The 15,876-nt window shown below is 38.9% G+C and overlaps 1 protein-coding gene across 2 annotated transcripts in view; it reads right to left on the bottom strand.

The window, feature by feature from the left end:
• Positions 1–4,210: 4,210 nt before the first annotated feature.
• Positions 4,211–15,876, bottom strand: part of LCA5 (lebercilin LCA5) — a 150,581-nt gene continuing 138,915 nt past the window's right edge. For both annotated transcript variants that reach the window (XM_067011270.1, XM_067011269.1), the window contains exons 4-8: positions 13,626–13,763; positions 12,588–12,684; positions 11,526–11,668; positions 8,920–9,052; positions 4,211–7,037 (exon numbers count right to left, since the gene is read on the bottom strand). In XM_067011270.1, coding sequence (XP_066867371.1) covers positions 6,175–7,037; positions 8,920–9,052; positions 11,526–11,668; positions 12,588–12,684; positions 13,626–13,763 — 1,374 coding nt within the window. In that variant the 3' untranslated portion in view covers positions 4,211–6,174. The remainder of the gene's footprint in view (positions 7,038–8,919; positions 9,053–11,525; positions 11,669–12,587; positions 12,685–13,625; positions 13,764–15,876) is intronic.

Below are 15,876 nucleotides of genomic sequence, written 5' to 3'. Positions count from 1 at the left end.
CAGAGAGCTAACAGTTAGACCATATCTGGCTATAGCCGTAAAGAAGTGGCTTATTTCTAGTCTAGGTGGCACGCATTGTGGGGGGCAAAGGTGAGTCCAGATCCAGCGCCTGCACGCTGTAACCCCAAGCCCTCAGTGCTAAGACTCGAGTTTGCAAAAACTTGCAGGCAGCCGCTTCCGTCTGTGCAGGAACCTTTCCCCTCACCACCACCTCCTGCTGTTAGCTTAGAGCAGTTCTCAAACTTCAGCTGCGGTGCGATCCCCTGGAGGGCCTCTTCAAATACAGGCTGACCCACCCCTGGACTTTCTAATTCCAGAGGTCTGGAGTGGAGCCCGGGAGCTAGCACTTCTAGCAAGTTCCTCAGGGGACACTGCTGCAGCTCTGGGTGGGTTTGGGGACACACTCTGAGAACTACCGCCTCAAGTTTAAAGCAAATGTGTCTGTTTAAATGATGCTGAATCTGTTCTTCAAGAGAAAAAACTGTGGTTATTGTTCAGAGAAACGCCATGATTTCCTGCTTAGAAGCGAGGAGTGCGTATTTATGATAAAGCTCGACTTCAGAGTTATGTGTGCCATTGATTCTGGACCCCGGTGATAATGTTTCAGGTGATAACATGACAGATCTTCCTGGCCTCTGTTCTTTGGTTCTACTGATTCTAGTTTTTACTGAAAATATTTTAAATAAAGAACAGAGATGTGCTGATTAAATCAAGGAGCTCCTTTGTAAGTGCTTAGGAGAGTAAATAGTACAGATATCATTGAAATTAGAAGCACATATTGAAGCGAAATTTAAGATTTGGGGGTAAGTTCTTATAGAAGAAAAAAAGGACTTCAATAGAGACCTTTGTTCCCAGGGGTACCCAGAAATTTTCAGTATCCGCGATTGCCTAGGTAGGGTAGCTCTTGGGTTCTTTTTATCAGGATTAAAAAAAAAAAAAATCTGAAATCTACGATGTCCTGTTATATATAGAGAGAGATTGTATGAAAAGTATGCCTAGCCAGGATCAATATCCACTGGGACGGGAATTCTGACGTTTGATATTTAGGTCAGTTGCAGAGAGAGAGGCAAGGCAGCTGCGTTCGGCCATGCTATTCAGGGCAATCTTCGCTCTACGGCAGGGAGGCTTCCCCCTGAATTTCAATGCCCTGTCTTCAGAACACAATGTGGGCTCCGCATTTCCAGCTATTCCTCCTCCATGGAAACGGCTAGTGGAGCAAAACTATGTGCGTAAAACTGCTTCTCCCACAGGCGGCTTGTTCCCAGAAGCAGCAAAGTGCCTTCCGCGTCCGTAAAGACAGGAGCCACTTCAGAGATGGCAGATTATAGGGTAAAACGGCACGTTTAGTTTTTAAATTCCATGTTAACAAGCATCTGTTGGTAAAAGTTTGGGGCGTTGATACGGAAGCACAAGGACGACGAGGTGATGCTCTCCCTATGCTGACATGCCACACTGCTTTACTTATTCTCGTCTCCCAAGAGTACATCCTTTTATTAATCCTCACAATAACCCCTGTAAGATATGATCTGCTCTGCGCCCTATCCGAGGAACCTTAAGTCAAATTATTTGACCAAGGCTGGAATCAGCAAGTGACAGACTCCCAACCCCAAAGCCTGTGTTCTTTCTACCCTACCCTGGCTACCTATTTCTAATTTTTGTTTCGTGCTGGCTTGAGACAGAATGTCTTCATTGATATACAGATACAGATTTCACAAAGGTAGCGTTGGGTACGAGAAAATATGTATCTGGATCTCGAAGCCTTTTCTATGAACTCTAAAGCGTGGTCTAAATGTCTTGCAGACTCACCTTACCGCCGAAATTGCTCACCTTTAACAACAAAATGAACTTCATAACACAAGCCCGTGGTGAAATCCGATCTTATCACAGAAATGGCCTGTTCCTAGGAATAAGGCGTGTGAAGTAGCGAATGCTTATATTCCATTGAGCCTTTCAATGTTTTTTTTTTTTCTGTTAAGAGCCATTACTTTTTTTTAATTAATTGGGAAATACAGTAAATATGATTCTTTTTTATGCCCCAAGTGTCTTCATCAGGGAAAAATGCCTGCCCCATTCTAGGGAAATACCAATCATTCCACGAAGAGGGCTAAGAGCAGGGAGTCCACGCCTCCCACGCACGTGCCACAGCCCTACAGGCGAGCTCGTAATGTAAACTAGCCAAGCAGACCTTTGCCACATCTACAGGAAAGACTTTCTCTTTTTGAGGCGGGTGCCAGCTGAAGGGATGCTAGGGCTCGGGGCTGCCAATGTGCTGCAATACTGTCAGCAAATGTAGAAGTTATCTGGAAATGATACCCAAGCAAATGACACGGTAGGAGGCGGACGGAGTAAGCACTTCTGTTTTAACCTCCAGAGCAAACCACATTTTCTTGAGCTTTCCAGATTCAAGCCAGAATTGATTTCCTTGCTCTGCTTAAGCTAGTCTTATTTGGGTTTCTGTCACTTACCACTTAAAGAGTACTACTGCAAAACTCTTCCTAAAATATTTTATTTCTTTGGACTTCTTGAGACTATTGAATGCAGCCTGTTACCTGTGTAATCTATCATATATTACAACCTGTGAGTCTCAACTGTAAAATGGGAGCAATCGTTAAGTGCCTTCTTTAGAAGCAGCTTTGTGAGGATTACGTGGTGAGAAAAAGCACATACATAAAAACACCAACCGCCGTGTACAGAATTCAACAACACCGCTTCATTCCCCCTTTGCTCCATTACCTTTCCAAAAGGTCAACAGTTTGAGCGTCAGGTGGTCCTAAGTTTTTTCATGTAGGAACTCATTTGCTGTTTGCAACTACCACGAGGTCCGTACTATCATTAGCCCCACCTCACAGAGGGGAGGGGCGGTACGGAGAGGCTTTGAACGTATCCAAGGACACACACAGACACTGAGCGGGAGGGAGCTGGGCTACAAATGGCCACATTATGCAATCAAAGTCCGGTGTTTTCTGCATTTCATTTTGTCCTTTTGCTATGAGGCTCTCTACCTCTCCTTAGGTCACAGACTGTCCTCAGAAAAGCTTCCCAAAACGTAGCTGTTCTACTTACTCTTCTGTAGATTAGGAAACGAGCTCATCAATCACAGTTAGTGCCGAATAAAGGGACATTCTAAGTGCAGACCTAAGAGGCACAATGTATTGAGTACAGATATTTTGTTAATCTGAAGGCTTAGAAGCTCTTCTTGCTTGTATCTTACTCAAAGTATAATGTCGATGTATTTTGTATACATACCTGTGCTCGGTTTTGTCCAAGTAGTCCCTAAAGGAAACTCCCAACAACTGTGATAACAGCAGCTGATGTTTACTGAGCTTATAATGTATCAGGCACTCTGCTCAACATTAACCTAAGTGTTTAATTTACTCCTCATAACCACCGTAGGAAGCATTATAAAAGATGAGTAATTGCTAAGTAGCCTAAGGCCGCCCGGGGAGTGGATGGGAGGTCAGGGATGCAGCCCGGCTCCACGGGACGGACGTGCTCGGTGTCCACACTGAGGGAGAGGCAGGGCCTTACCCTGCCGGCACCTCCCACCTCGCTGCGCACCCCCCGGGGGCACTGAAGCAAGCAGTCAGTGAATGAATACGTGATGCGCTCTCTGCTCAAAAAAACAACAAAACGCTTTCAAGTGATACGAAAGGGGACTTTAATGTGAAAGGGGCATTTACTGCGTATTGTGAAAGGAAAAAGCTTTAAAAGCAGATCCTTTCTTGACAATTTATGGTAACTTCTTTAATCCTAAAAAATCCACGGTGTCACTGATACACAAATTTCCCATGCCCTTCTCACCAGGCCGAGTTGCAGGCTCTCCCCAAGTTGACACCCAGCCCGGGGCAGCAGAAGTTTAGCGTGTCTGCAAGTGAGGTGGGGATGAGAATCAGAAAACCAGCGAGTCAGCCCTGAAGTGTTTATTTTACGATTCAACCTAGTCCTCCTTGCCTCCGCCTTTTAATATTATAAGCCATATATGCCATTATGACAGCTATTAAGGGTGAAAGAATTCACTAAGACTGTAATTATCTGTTAAGACTAGGCATACTGTCTAACCCGACTTAGGGCAGGTTCACCTACTTCAACTAAAAATACTGAACAGGAAAATTTTAAAAGGTGAATAATGAAATAAAAACCCTGCAGGTCCTACTTCCACTATATATTTCCCAAGTGACCTAAGGAAGATATCATTCAAACAGAGAGTCATAGTGTGTTTTAAATTTTTATTAATAAGAGCTCTGAGAGCAAATAAATTTAACTTGACATTTAGGGGGAAAAAGTTAGTTATTCACTAAGGTTTTTTCATAAAGAAAAACTTGTTCTGTACAATCTCCAACTTTAATGCTTAACACCATAATGCTTCTAAGTCTATAACTTAATTTTAGGTTTAATTTAATAATTCTGCCTTATTGCATCCGGTTAAAAAGACTAGAAAACATCAGGTAGGAAAAAGCAAGAGACTAACTAAAATGACCTGAATATAAAACTTTACTAAAGGGCTTTTTACAAAAGCCTTTAGAAACAAAAAAACCCTAAAAAGTAGAAGACTTTTGGCTGAAAAATTAGCAGCTATGAACAAAATTAACATTACATAATAATATTTTATCAAGAACTGCACTACAATAATATTGTGGTTTACATATATTAGAATGATTTACAACATACTAAGTGCTTATTTATATCAGTCATAGAAAACTCTTTACTAAAAAGTTTTTAATATAGTTTAGCACTTTTGAGAGATTCAGTTCCCGGTAAATCACAGGAACACAATTTAGAAGATGCTAGGTGGTAACATCTTTTAATTAGAGACGTAACCAGGTCAGTCTTGTCAAATAATTATGAAATTATATTCAATAATAAGCATTTATAAGAACTCAAAGATAAAACGGTAACTCTAGTCCCCCTCATCCGTATGTATGCTTGGCCTGAGAAATCGTACTATGAGCAAATAGGTAGTGAATTCTTGAAAACAACAGTTCACTTTAGAATAAGGGCCAAACAACATTTATTTATTCTTCCCCTGACGCACTATATTTCCGCCACTCTTCCTCTGAATTGTGTTTTCTCCTTGGTTGGTGGTGTATTACTGCTTCTTAAAGACCAATCGTGCCCAGCGCAATCCAAGGTCATCAGCTCCTCTGCAGCTTAAGTGAGCTACAGACAGCAACAGACCAAACACTTTTCAACAGAGAATCAACCACCCTACTCAGCAAGGCGGGAGCCCCACCTCTAAAACAATTTTAACCAAGGTTGCTTTAAAATTAGCCCTGGAAGTCCAACAGTATCACACTATGGCTGCCTCTGTGTTTTGACAGTTAAGTTCAAATCTTAAAAGTACGTATTACAATTTCCTAGTCACGTTACTCTGGAAACATAATTGAGTTGAAAATCTTGCTATTTGGGGATGAAATTTCTCCTCTTCCGTGTATTTGGTATGAACTCTCACATCTAGTCACTGAGATACGAACAGCGTAGGAGATCCAGGAGACGAATTACTGTTTGCGCTGCACCCAAGCCTCTGGGAGCCATGACAGGGAACTGTCCACCCAAACAGACATCTTCCGAATTCAACCCAATGTATCAGCGCAGTTGTAGGTAAGTGATTTAACGAGACTCTGTAATTGGGAAACGAGTAGCATCTAACTGTGGCTACTTCCAGAGGAATGGGAAGTCTCCACGTTGTCACTGTTCCACTTAAGGGGACCTCAGCCTCGCCACACTTCCCCAACAGACCCTCGCGCTCTTCATTTCCATTCGACAGTCTGTGGGAAGGCTGGATTTAGCTCACAGACGATGGGGGGGGGGAGGGGGCGGCGGGCAAAAATAAATAAATAAATAAATTAGGGATAAAATAGGAAATGAATACGTACCCCAATGGAGTAAACCCCCCCCCACTGAGCTGATTCAGAGGTAAAACCTATCTGTAAAAAGAAAGTAAGATGCATCTCTATTTTCGGTTGCAGTCAAAAGAGCACGCGTGTTTCATCCTTGGCAAACTAGCTATGCGGTGTGATATGATCGACTTTTCATTTCCGCTGTATTTATACTTTAAAAACTATTGCTTAATAAGGATTTCTTAATATTTATTAAAAGGTCTAGGTTTATAATAAATACTAGATTAAAACATTTTAATATTTACAACTGGAAAAAATATATATATACTCTAGTCAGTCATCTCAGTGCTACTTCTTCAATTTCGTCTTCTACAGAATCAACTGATTTTACTGCTGGTTTATTGTCTGCATGTTTTAATTGGTGTCTCTTTGGATCAAAACTTCTTCCTTCGCTGAAGAAAAAGTCATCATCATCATCATATTCCCTACCCCTGCTGCTTTTATCCCCAGGGAGAAAATTTAGAGGGTCAAAGTCTCCATTGGTGGCAGCCAGAGAATTTGGGTCACTGCTTTTAGAGGAAATGCTGCTGCCGCCACTGGCACCAAATAGCTGTTCCATCAGATTAGCTTTTTTCTCTTTTCTTGTAATTAAATCGACACTGTCTTTACTAAATTTCTCTATATTGTTTCTTTGGAAATCCAAATGGCTACTTTTTTGGCTAACTGGATTTGACTTCCCTAATGTTTTCGCAAATGAAGGCACATAGCTACCAAATGCAAGCTCATCTGGAGAGGCTGGTTTTCTGATGCTGCCCGGTTTCTGACCGTCTCCTTTTGTACTGAAAAGACTGATGTCTTGCACATGATGCCCATTAAATAATCTCTCTGAGGATTCAAAGAATGTGTGTGTTTTGGGGTTTCTCTCTGGGGAGAGCAGTTTTGATTCCAAATCAGGAAGCAATGGCAGAGAAGGATGTTTTAGATTCCGAGAACCCTGGAGTTCTCTGCTGATTTCATTCAGTTTAGCAAGTAGCATTTCTCTCTTTAGCCTTTCTTCTTCCTCTTCTTCCAATTTATCAGTATTTTGAATTTGGTACGTTTCCATTTGGTATCTTCCAGTTTGCAACACTGGCTTTTCTTCTCTCTTCAACAAAGATGTCTTTTCCTTTTGCTTTTTAGCAAGTTCTTCTCTTCCCTGCTCTGTATAAAATCAAATTTAAAAAATGGGATTTTATGGTAGTATTTTCAAAGAAGAAAACAACTCTCATCTTTTACAAAACAACAGCTTTATCTAATTTGCATATGGTCAGTACAGTGAGGGTGGACACCATAAATTTCATTTTTATACTTGATATTCAGGGTTTCAAAAAATAATATATACTTACTATGTACTTAAGATTCACAACTATAGAAAAAATTTTGTTTTTCAAGTTCGGGGTGAGGAAGAAAGGTTCTCTGCCTATTTTTTATACCACTGAATGGAGGATGGTGGGATGGGTAGAGCGCAAAGACTTTTATTTTAAATTTAAAAATAAATGGAACCTTTGGATGTCACACCCTGAGAAGGACGCATCACTTATGTAGTGTTCTGACAGAAGATGCAATAACCTGAATTTAATTAACAGAAAACTTCAGATAAACCCCAAACAGGAAACATTTTATTAGAAAAACGGGCCGGTGTTCATGAAAAAATGTTAATCTCACAAAATATTTTTTAAAGGCTGAGAAGCTGTTTTAGATGAAAGGAGACGGAAAAGATACGAGAACTAAATGCAGTTCACGATCACATCTTAAAGGGAAGAAAATGCTGTAAAGGACAATACTGTGTCAACTGACAAAACTGTACGGTGGGCAGCAGATTGGAGAAATGTGTTGTGTCAAAGTCAACTACACTGGAATGATAAAAGAGAAAGGTCCTTAGTTTGGAGAAATACATATGAGAGTATTTTAGGGTATGGGATATGGCCATGAAGTATACAACTTACTCTTAAGTGTTTCTCTAGCTATTACTGCCACTTTACTATAATTTTGAAAGGATTTCTAAATGAAAAAACTAAAAACATTAAACATGTAAGAACACTACGCACTTGGTAACTTTGGTAAATGGCATCATATTCTCACCGATAATCAGATCATTCCACACAGACTCCAGGGGAAAAAAAAAAAAAAAATCAGTCAAAAATGACAAGGAGAAGTGATAGTCCTTTCCTGGTTCCTAGACAGAACTGACCATAATACCTGTTTTCTACTCTATAGTTAACATGCACAAGCATCTTCCTTTGTGGTTTAGCCAACAGTGATATAAATGTGGCTTCTATTTCAACTGTTAGATTGTTTTAAACACACACACAAAAGTATACATACTCTAAGCGACAATTAGGCCATGATTTTTGGTTAACTTTAAGGGAAAAGCAGTATTTCTCTGTAAGCAGCTTATACATAATTAATAAAATACATACAAAGGATTAGAGTCTGGGATCCTTCTCGCTTATACCTTTAAGACACTTTATCCAAATGGAAATGAATTTATTCCTGAACTTCATTTCCAGTATCTGAAACTATGTGAATTGGTTCACTAAACTTCCACATTAATGGTTGAATATGTTACAGATTTATTTTATATATTAAAACCAAAGAAAAAATTATAGGAATATGTTCAAGGCCTCACACTTCATTGATTTTAATGTTTGGGCTGGTCTACAGACTAGACAGTCTCAAGGGTAAACCAATAAACAGGGCTGTCTTTCAGTTATCTCTTCATCAAGCTTTAGTTAATACACAAAGAATTTTTTTCCCCTTTCAACTCAATTCGACTGCATCTGAATCTTCGGAAGGTAACTTGTTTCTATCCCCTAAACCCAAGTAGCAACTGACTTATTACAGTCTTCATTCTTTTTCTTTCCTTAGTAACTTCATTCAAATGTTTGTGATGCTTGATAGACTCCCCGCACCACTGTATCAACCTTTTCTTGTTCTGTATAACCAATTCACTGTTCAGCTGGAAGATATCAGGGGATATTAACCCCCTTTTTTTTTTTTTCCAAGGGATGCTGACTTATCACGTGCTTCAACTCTTTCTTACCATCCTCCAGCTTCTCAGCCTCCTGTGTCACGGCATGGAGTCCTTGATCTTTAACAAATTTGCCTTCTCTTTCCACAGTTGGGTTTAGAATCCCTGCTTCTTCGTGATCATCTCTCTCTTGAGATTCCAGATCCTATTATACATTTAAAAAAAAATGCAAGTTCACATGCAGGAAAAGGGGGAAAAAGCAATTTAAATATCATAGATTTATCTCCCATTAAGCACAATCCCAACTGTTAGAAATTAAAGCAAATTTTCCATTTCTAAAGCAGCAAGCTACAGGTTACCACCTTTGAAAGATATTCAAAAGCACACAAGATTATTTCTTACTTTAGTTAAAATTCTTAAGGAGGCACTTGGAAAACATATCAGAACCAATATAATGGAAGCAAAGCCAATACCCTACATAAAACTCTGAAGAGACAAGTATCAGAAGTATCCTTACTGGGCTTCCTTGGTGGCACAGTGGTTAAGAATCCACCAGCCAATGCAGGGGACATGGGTTTGAGCCCTGGTCTGGGAGGATCTCACATGCCGCGGAGCAACTAGGCCCGTGTGCCACAGCTACTGAGCCTGCGCTCTAGAGCCCACGAGCCACAACTACTGAAGCCCACGCACCTAGAGCCCATGCTCCACAACAGGAGAAGCCACCACAATGAGAAGCCTGCGACCACAACAAAGAGTAGCCCCCGCTCGCCGCAACTAGAGAAAGCCCGCACGCAGCTACGAAGACCCAGCACAGCCAAAAATAAATAAATGTTTATTTTTTAAAAAAAGGTATCCTTACTTTGCATATTTCACAACAAAATCTGATGAATTCAGTTAACCAATAAAGGCTATTCATCAACTATTAAAGGCCAAGTGATATGGTGTTGAGCTGTAAACACCGGCAGTGACAATGGCATAGAATCTTTCAAGTTTATAGTATGCCCAAGGTCTCCAATTAATACATCTTATAATATTAAAATAAAATCAAAATGTAAACTTAAAATTTGTTTCTATGGTCCCTTTCACGTGTATGTGTAATTTTTCTTAATAAAAGTAAAATTTATTACTAGTGGATTTGTAGCGAATCGTCTCCTAGTATCCGTTTTCCGCTTCCTCCTTTTTGTGACAGAATCCCGTAAGTTTCAGCGGAGCACGGGGCTGCCTAACTGGAGGCCACCCTTGCTAGCCTCCCCTGCAGCTAGACAGGACCCGTGGAACGTGAGTGGAAGTAGGTATGCGACTTCTGATCACATTTATAAAAACAAAAGCTGCTTGCCCTCCGCTTCCTCATCCCTCCCTCTCCGGGTATGGTTAAGCCAACTGCAACCACACAGAGGGGCTTACACACTTTATGATCGAATCACAGTAAGACTGAGAATGGCTACCGTGGAACCAAGGTGTCTACCTGCCCTGGACTGGCCACTGACCTTCAGTTTATTCCAAGAGAAAGAATCTTATCTCTTGCTTGAGCCACTGTATTCTGGGTCTCTTTCCCATAGCAACAGCCTATACTTTTACTAACAGGGCTCCCATTTGCTGGGACCCCTTAAAGTGACAGGGTTAGTCTTCAGAGCTTTATAAACTTCGCGATTAGTTATTACCACAACCCTGAAGGGTAACCCCCCCCACACCCTTGTTTCATAGATTAGCAAGCTGAGACTGCAACAAGCGGCACAGGTCAGTGCAGGGTTAGACCCGGAGTTTAATTAGAACGTGGCGCTAGCCCCAGGGCTATAGCCTCTTTCACTGTATCCGGTTGCCGTTGCTGCTCTGCTGCATCTTATAAAGGGCAACGCTTTTAACCCTTCTAAAATGAAGAATTGCTTTGCTATTCCACACTTTGCCTTTTCAAAAAAAAAAAAAATTAACATGATCTAGTCTCAAGGATTTGTAAATATAGGAGGAAACACACCTAGCAGATACAGCTAACTTATCTAAATTGTAAAACAAAAACAAAATAAAGGAAAAAAACCCCAAAAAACTAGAGTACACACAGGAATCAATTCAGTCCACACAAAGGAAGAGATCTCAGGATCCCTGGGGTACGTACAAGTAGTATCAAAAGTATAGCATTATATGAAATACGCAGGATCCCTCTATATTGTTTTCTTTAGAGTTTCAACCGTAAACACTAGAGATAAAACCCTATTAGAGAAAAGGACCTTCCAGTACTCAATATGAGTCCTTCTAAATGAAGATGCAATACAGACCTCCTGAATTCCACTCTGCTCGACATTCAGCTAAACTATAAAATTCTCTTACGTAGGAGGCCAAAAAAGTTAAATGTAGTCAAATTCTAACAAATCATTTGAAAGCTACTATAACTTGCTATTAAACATAAAAGCCAGAGGGATTTTTAGAGACTATCTGGTAAGAGACATAAAAGGTCAGAAACTTAGAAAATTTTATTTTCCTCTTCCTCCAACCTAGAAAGTACAATTGACATTTCTGAAGCATCTGAGAGATGCAGTGTATCTCTCTCCCTGTAAAAGGCTAGTTGCATATTTATACAGCTATGGCACTAGCTTCATTGCTGAAATTTTTAAATGTTTGATATTGTGTATCTAGGAATAACTTCAAACCTGCAGTTTTGTACCTAATCATATTGCTAAACTCACCAAAGAAAGACGTTCAGGTTCTTTCCATTTGTTTTCATAACACATAACTGTTTGTGGTGTTACAGGATATTCCTCCAGCTCCAAGTCTTCACTGGTTTGTACTTCTTTTGTACACTGGTTTGTAAAATCACTCTGGCATGCAGCTACCATGAAAATTATAAAAGAATTTTTCTAATCGTATTGAACAGTGCTAAGATATATGGAATTCAACTGGTCTATGTTCACCCTCTAAATGAGAAAATGCACAATTCTCAGCTCCATGACTACTCACTATTACTGTTTTTATTTCTAGGATTTACTGGCAATTTTGTCATTTGAGGACAACTCCGAGGGATAAATCTATTAAACTTTTACAAAGTTTATGCTTTTAACTTTTTGCAAAACAGAGATGAAGGAAATTATCCTTTTGTTTTTTAAAAAAGAATATGCATAAAAATACCAAAGTATTTATGAGTGAAATGAAATGACAGCTGGAATTTGCTTTAAAATACTCCAGAAAAAAAGTAGAAAATATAGGTGAAATAAAATTAGTAAAATGGGGCTTCCCTGGTGGCGCAGTGGTTGAGAGTCCACCTGCCGATGCAGGGGACGCGGGTTCGTGCCCCGGTCCGGGAAGATCCCACGTGCCGCGGAGCCGCTGGGCCCGTGAGCCATGGCCGCTGAGCCTGCGCATCCGGGGCCTGTGCTCCGCAACGGGAGAGGCCACAACAGTGAGGGGCCCGCGTACCACACACACACACAAAAAAAATTAGTAAAATGTATAACTGTTAAAGGTGGTGATACATAAATAAAGGTTTATCATACTATAATCACCTGTTTAGGGTACGCTTATATTTTTTCATAAAAGTTTAGAAAAATAATTAAAAATTTTTTTCTTATAACTTATGTAAAACGTAACTGTAATGACCTTAAGGGAAAAAACTGAGAAAGTGAAAGGATTTCTGAAAAATACCTATAAGGAAATTTATTTCAATCAAGTTCTTTCCCTTCATCTTCCTTCTACTTCAGAATTAATTTAATTATTAATTACTTGATGTTTTTCAACAATAATAACTACTATACCATTTTTTCTTGATGTAATTTCTTTTTCTTTCTTTGGAGAAGACTTTGGCAGACGATTAGAATATATGTTTTTTATGTCCAGTTCTCTCTCCTTTTCCTGAAAACAAACCCAACACAATTAAGAATGTAGAGTCTCAGTTTAAAATAAAACAAAAATCCTCATCTTTTCAACTGGTATTTTCCTCACCAAATTGGAATATACCTAAGTTCAGCCTCCCTTTGTAACTACTAACTATAGAAAGGAATGTCTTTAGGACATTTAGGTTACAGTAGAGCAATGATTCTCCATTGAAAGTCCAATACACACTAGCAGTCATGAAAATCAGAATAAGGCAAAATTCATTTTCTACCCACTCCCACATGAGATAGTAATGTTTTCAACTGACTTCCAGGCTTAGCCACACAGACAGAGAATTTAATTAGCATCTCTTAAATGTAGGTTCCAAATTAATGGCAAGTTAAAAATTAGACCATTTTAATAAAACAAGTGTTCTTCACCATTTTGCGGCTATGGCTTTCTCTGAGAATTTGATTAACAAAATGAAAATTCTATGCAAGATAATGCATAAACACTTAACGTTGCACAAAATTTCAACCCATCAATGACCTCTGGATAGAATTAAGAACACCTACTTTAACAGAATTAATTAATTCTAACGCTTCCTCTAAACACTGTGAAAAGGAAGGGCATTATTTGGAACAACTTTAAAAATAATCAATCATGGGGTTATCTGAGGAAGAACACTGAATTATTCAACCATGCAACACAGAAAAACTCTAGTTCCCATAACTTTCTTGCAGGATTTTTATAACTTTTTTTCAGTTATATCATTCCTATTCATGTATCTAATGTCTCATTTTTGGTTATAGTGATTATATTAACAAATATTTTCTTTACAAGTGCCAAAGGAAATATTAGAATTTTGTAAATGATACTGTACCAAAGTTCCAAATATAAATGATAACAATGTTTTAAAATAGTCTTTGTCTAATATAAAACATAGGGAGAAATGGTGCTATTTAAAATAAAATGCTTACCTTTAATTTGTGATATAGTTGTTGTAGCTCCTTTTGAAGTACTTTATTTTCATCATGAGCCTCAAATGCCCTTTTCCTTTCAGCAAGCAACTGTCGCTGGAAACTGTTAGTACTTAGCTCAAGGTTTCTTGATAGTTCCTATGATATGTGTATAAATACATTAAAAAATAGTACTTAAAAAATAATTCAACAGTAAAATACTGCACTTAATGTCAAAATGACATTTTTAGTGGTACTAAACAAGACATACAAATCAGTTGGGCTTAGTGTTCATAAACATGCAATAAAACGGAGCATAGATTTACCAACAATTTAGTAAGATACTTAGCCTATTAATCCTCTGTTTTCCACAATGATTTGTAGATAAATTCTTAAGCAGCTGCATCAAGAGCACATGGATAGTCATTTAAGTTGGGAGCAAACGACAGCCAAAGGATGTGATGAGAAGCACTGGCTTTTGGGAATCATTGTTTGGGCAAATAGAAACTGAGGCAGCTGTGTAAAATTACACAGCACTATTCAAGATGCAGAGATCATCATCCCAGTTTTTACTTATTTCAGCTCTAAAGACACACAGGATCAAAGTGAAAGGATGGAAGATGATATTTTAAGCAAACAGAAACCAAAAGAAGGTGAGCATAGTCATACTTAGATAAAATAGACTTCAAGGCAAAAAGGGTAACAAAAGATAAAGAAGGTCATTATCTAATGATAAAGTGGTCAACACATAAAGAAGACAACAATCATAACACATACACTCCTGGGACTTCCCTGGTGGTCCAGTGGGTAAGACTCTGTGCTCCCAATGCAAGGGGCCGTGGTTTGATCCCTGGTCAGGGAACTAGGTCCCACACGCATGCCACAACTATGAGTCTGCATGCCGCAACTAAGAAGTCCACATGTCACAACCAAGAGTTTGCATGCCACAACTAAGAAGTCTTTATGCCACAGGTAAAAGATTGCACATGCTGCAACTAAGACCCAGCACAGAAAAAATAACAAATAAATATTAAAAAAAAAAAAAACACGTACACTCCCAACACCCAAGCACCGAAACATATTAAGCAAATACTGATAGATCTTAAGGGAGAAATCGACAACAATACAATAACAGTAGGGGACTTCAATACCACACTATCAGCAATGGAAAGACTGTCCAGATAGAAAATCGCAAGGAAATGTTGGAACCACACTTTAAAACAAATGGACTAACAGACATATACAGAACACTACATCCAACAGCAGGAGAATACACATTCTTCATAAGTGCACATGGAACAGTCTCCAATATTGATCATACTGACCACAAAAACAAATCTTAGCAATTTTAAGAAGAATAAAATCATACCAACTATCTTTTCTGACCACAATGGTATGAAAATAGAAATCAAGAAGAAGAAGAAAGTGAAAAGATTTATAAATATGTGGAAATTAAACAACACACTTCTAAACAACCATTAGGTCAAAACAGAAATCAAAAGAAAAATTAAAAAATTATCTCAAAACAAATGAAAATGGAAATACAACATACCAAATCTTGTGGGATGCAGTAAAAGCTGGAAGTTTAGAGCATTAATGCATATATTAAGAAATTAGAAAGATCTCAAATAAACAACCTAACTTTACACTTCAAGAACTCAAACAAGTTAAGCCCAAAGTTAGCATAAGGAAGGAAATAATAAAGATCAGAGTGGAAATAAATGAAATAGAGACCAGAAAAGCAATAGAAAGGATCAATGAAACTAAGAGCTGGTTCTTTGAAAAGATAAACAAAATTGACAAACCTTTACTTGGACTAAGGGAAAAAGAGAATTAGAAGTGAAAGAGGAGACATTACAGCTGAACTACAGAAATGCACTGAATTGTAAGCAACTAGTATAAAAGATTATATGCCAAAAAGCTACATAACCTAGAAGAAATGGATACATTTTTAGAAACACACAACCTACCAAGACTGAATCAGAAAGAAACAGAAAATCTGAACAGACTAATAATGAGTAATGAGATTGAATCAGTAATCAAAAAACTCCCAACATGGAAGAGAAAAGATCAAGATGGTGGAGGTAAGGGGGCGTGGAGCTCACCTCCCCCCATGAACACATCAAAAATACACCTACAGGTGCAACAATTCTCACTGAAAACTAACCGGAAACTGGAAAAAGGACTGTACAACCAAGGCTGTAAGGGAAATACACAGGTAATCACACAGGAATGGAAGAAAAGCGATCGGGTAGGGACCTGTGCTCCTGGG

This window comes from Kogia breviceps, chromosome 13, assembly GCF_026419965.1.
Source record: "Kogia breviceps isolate mKogBre1 chromosome 13, mKogBre1 haplotype 1, whole genome shotgun sequence".
Classification (NCBI taxonomy): Eukaryota; Metazoa; Chordata; class Mammalia; order Artiodactyla; family Physeteridae; genus Kogia; species Kogia breviceps.
The sequence above is the reverse complement of the archived record's forward strand: the minus strand, read 5'-3'. Positions and strand labels throughout refer to the sequence as shown.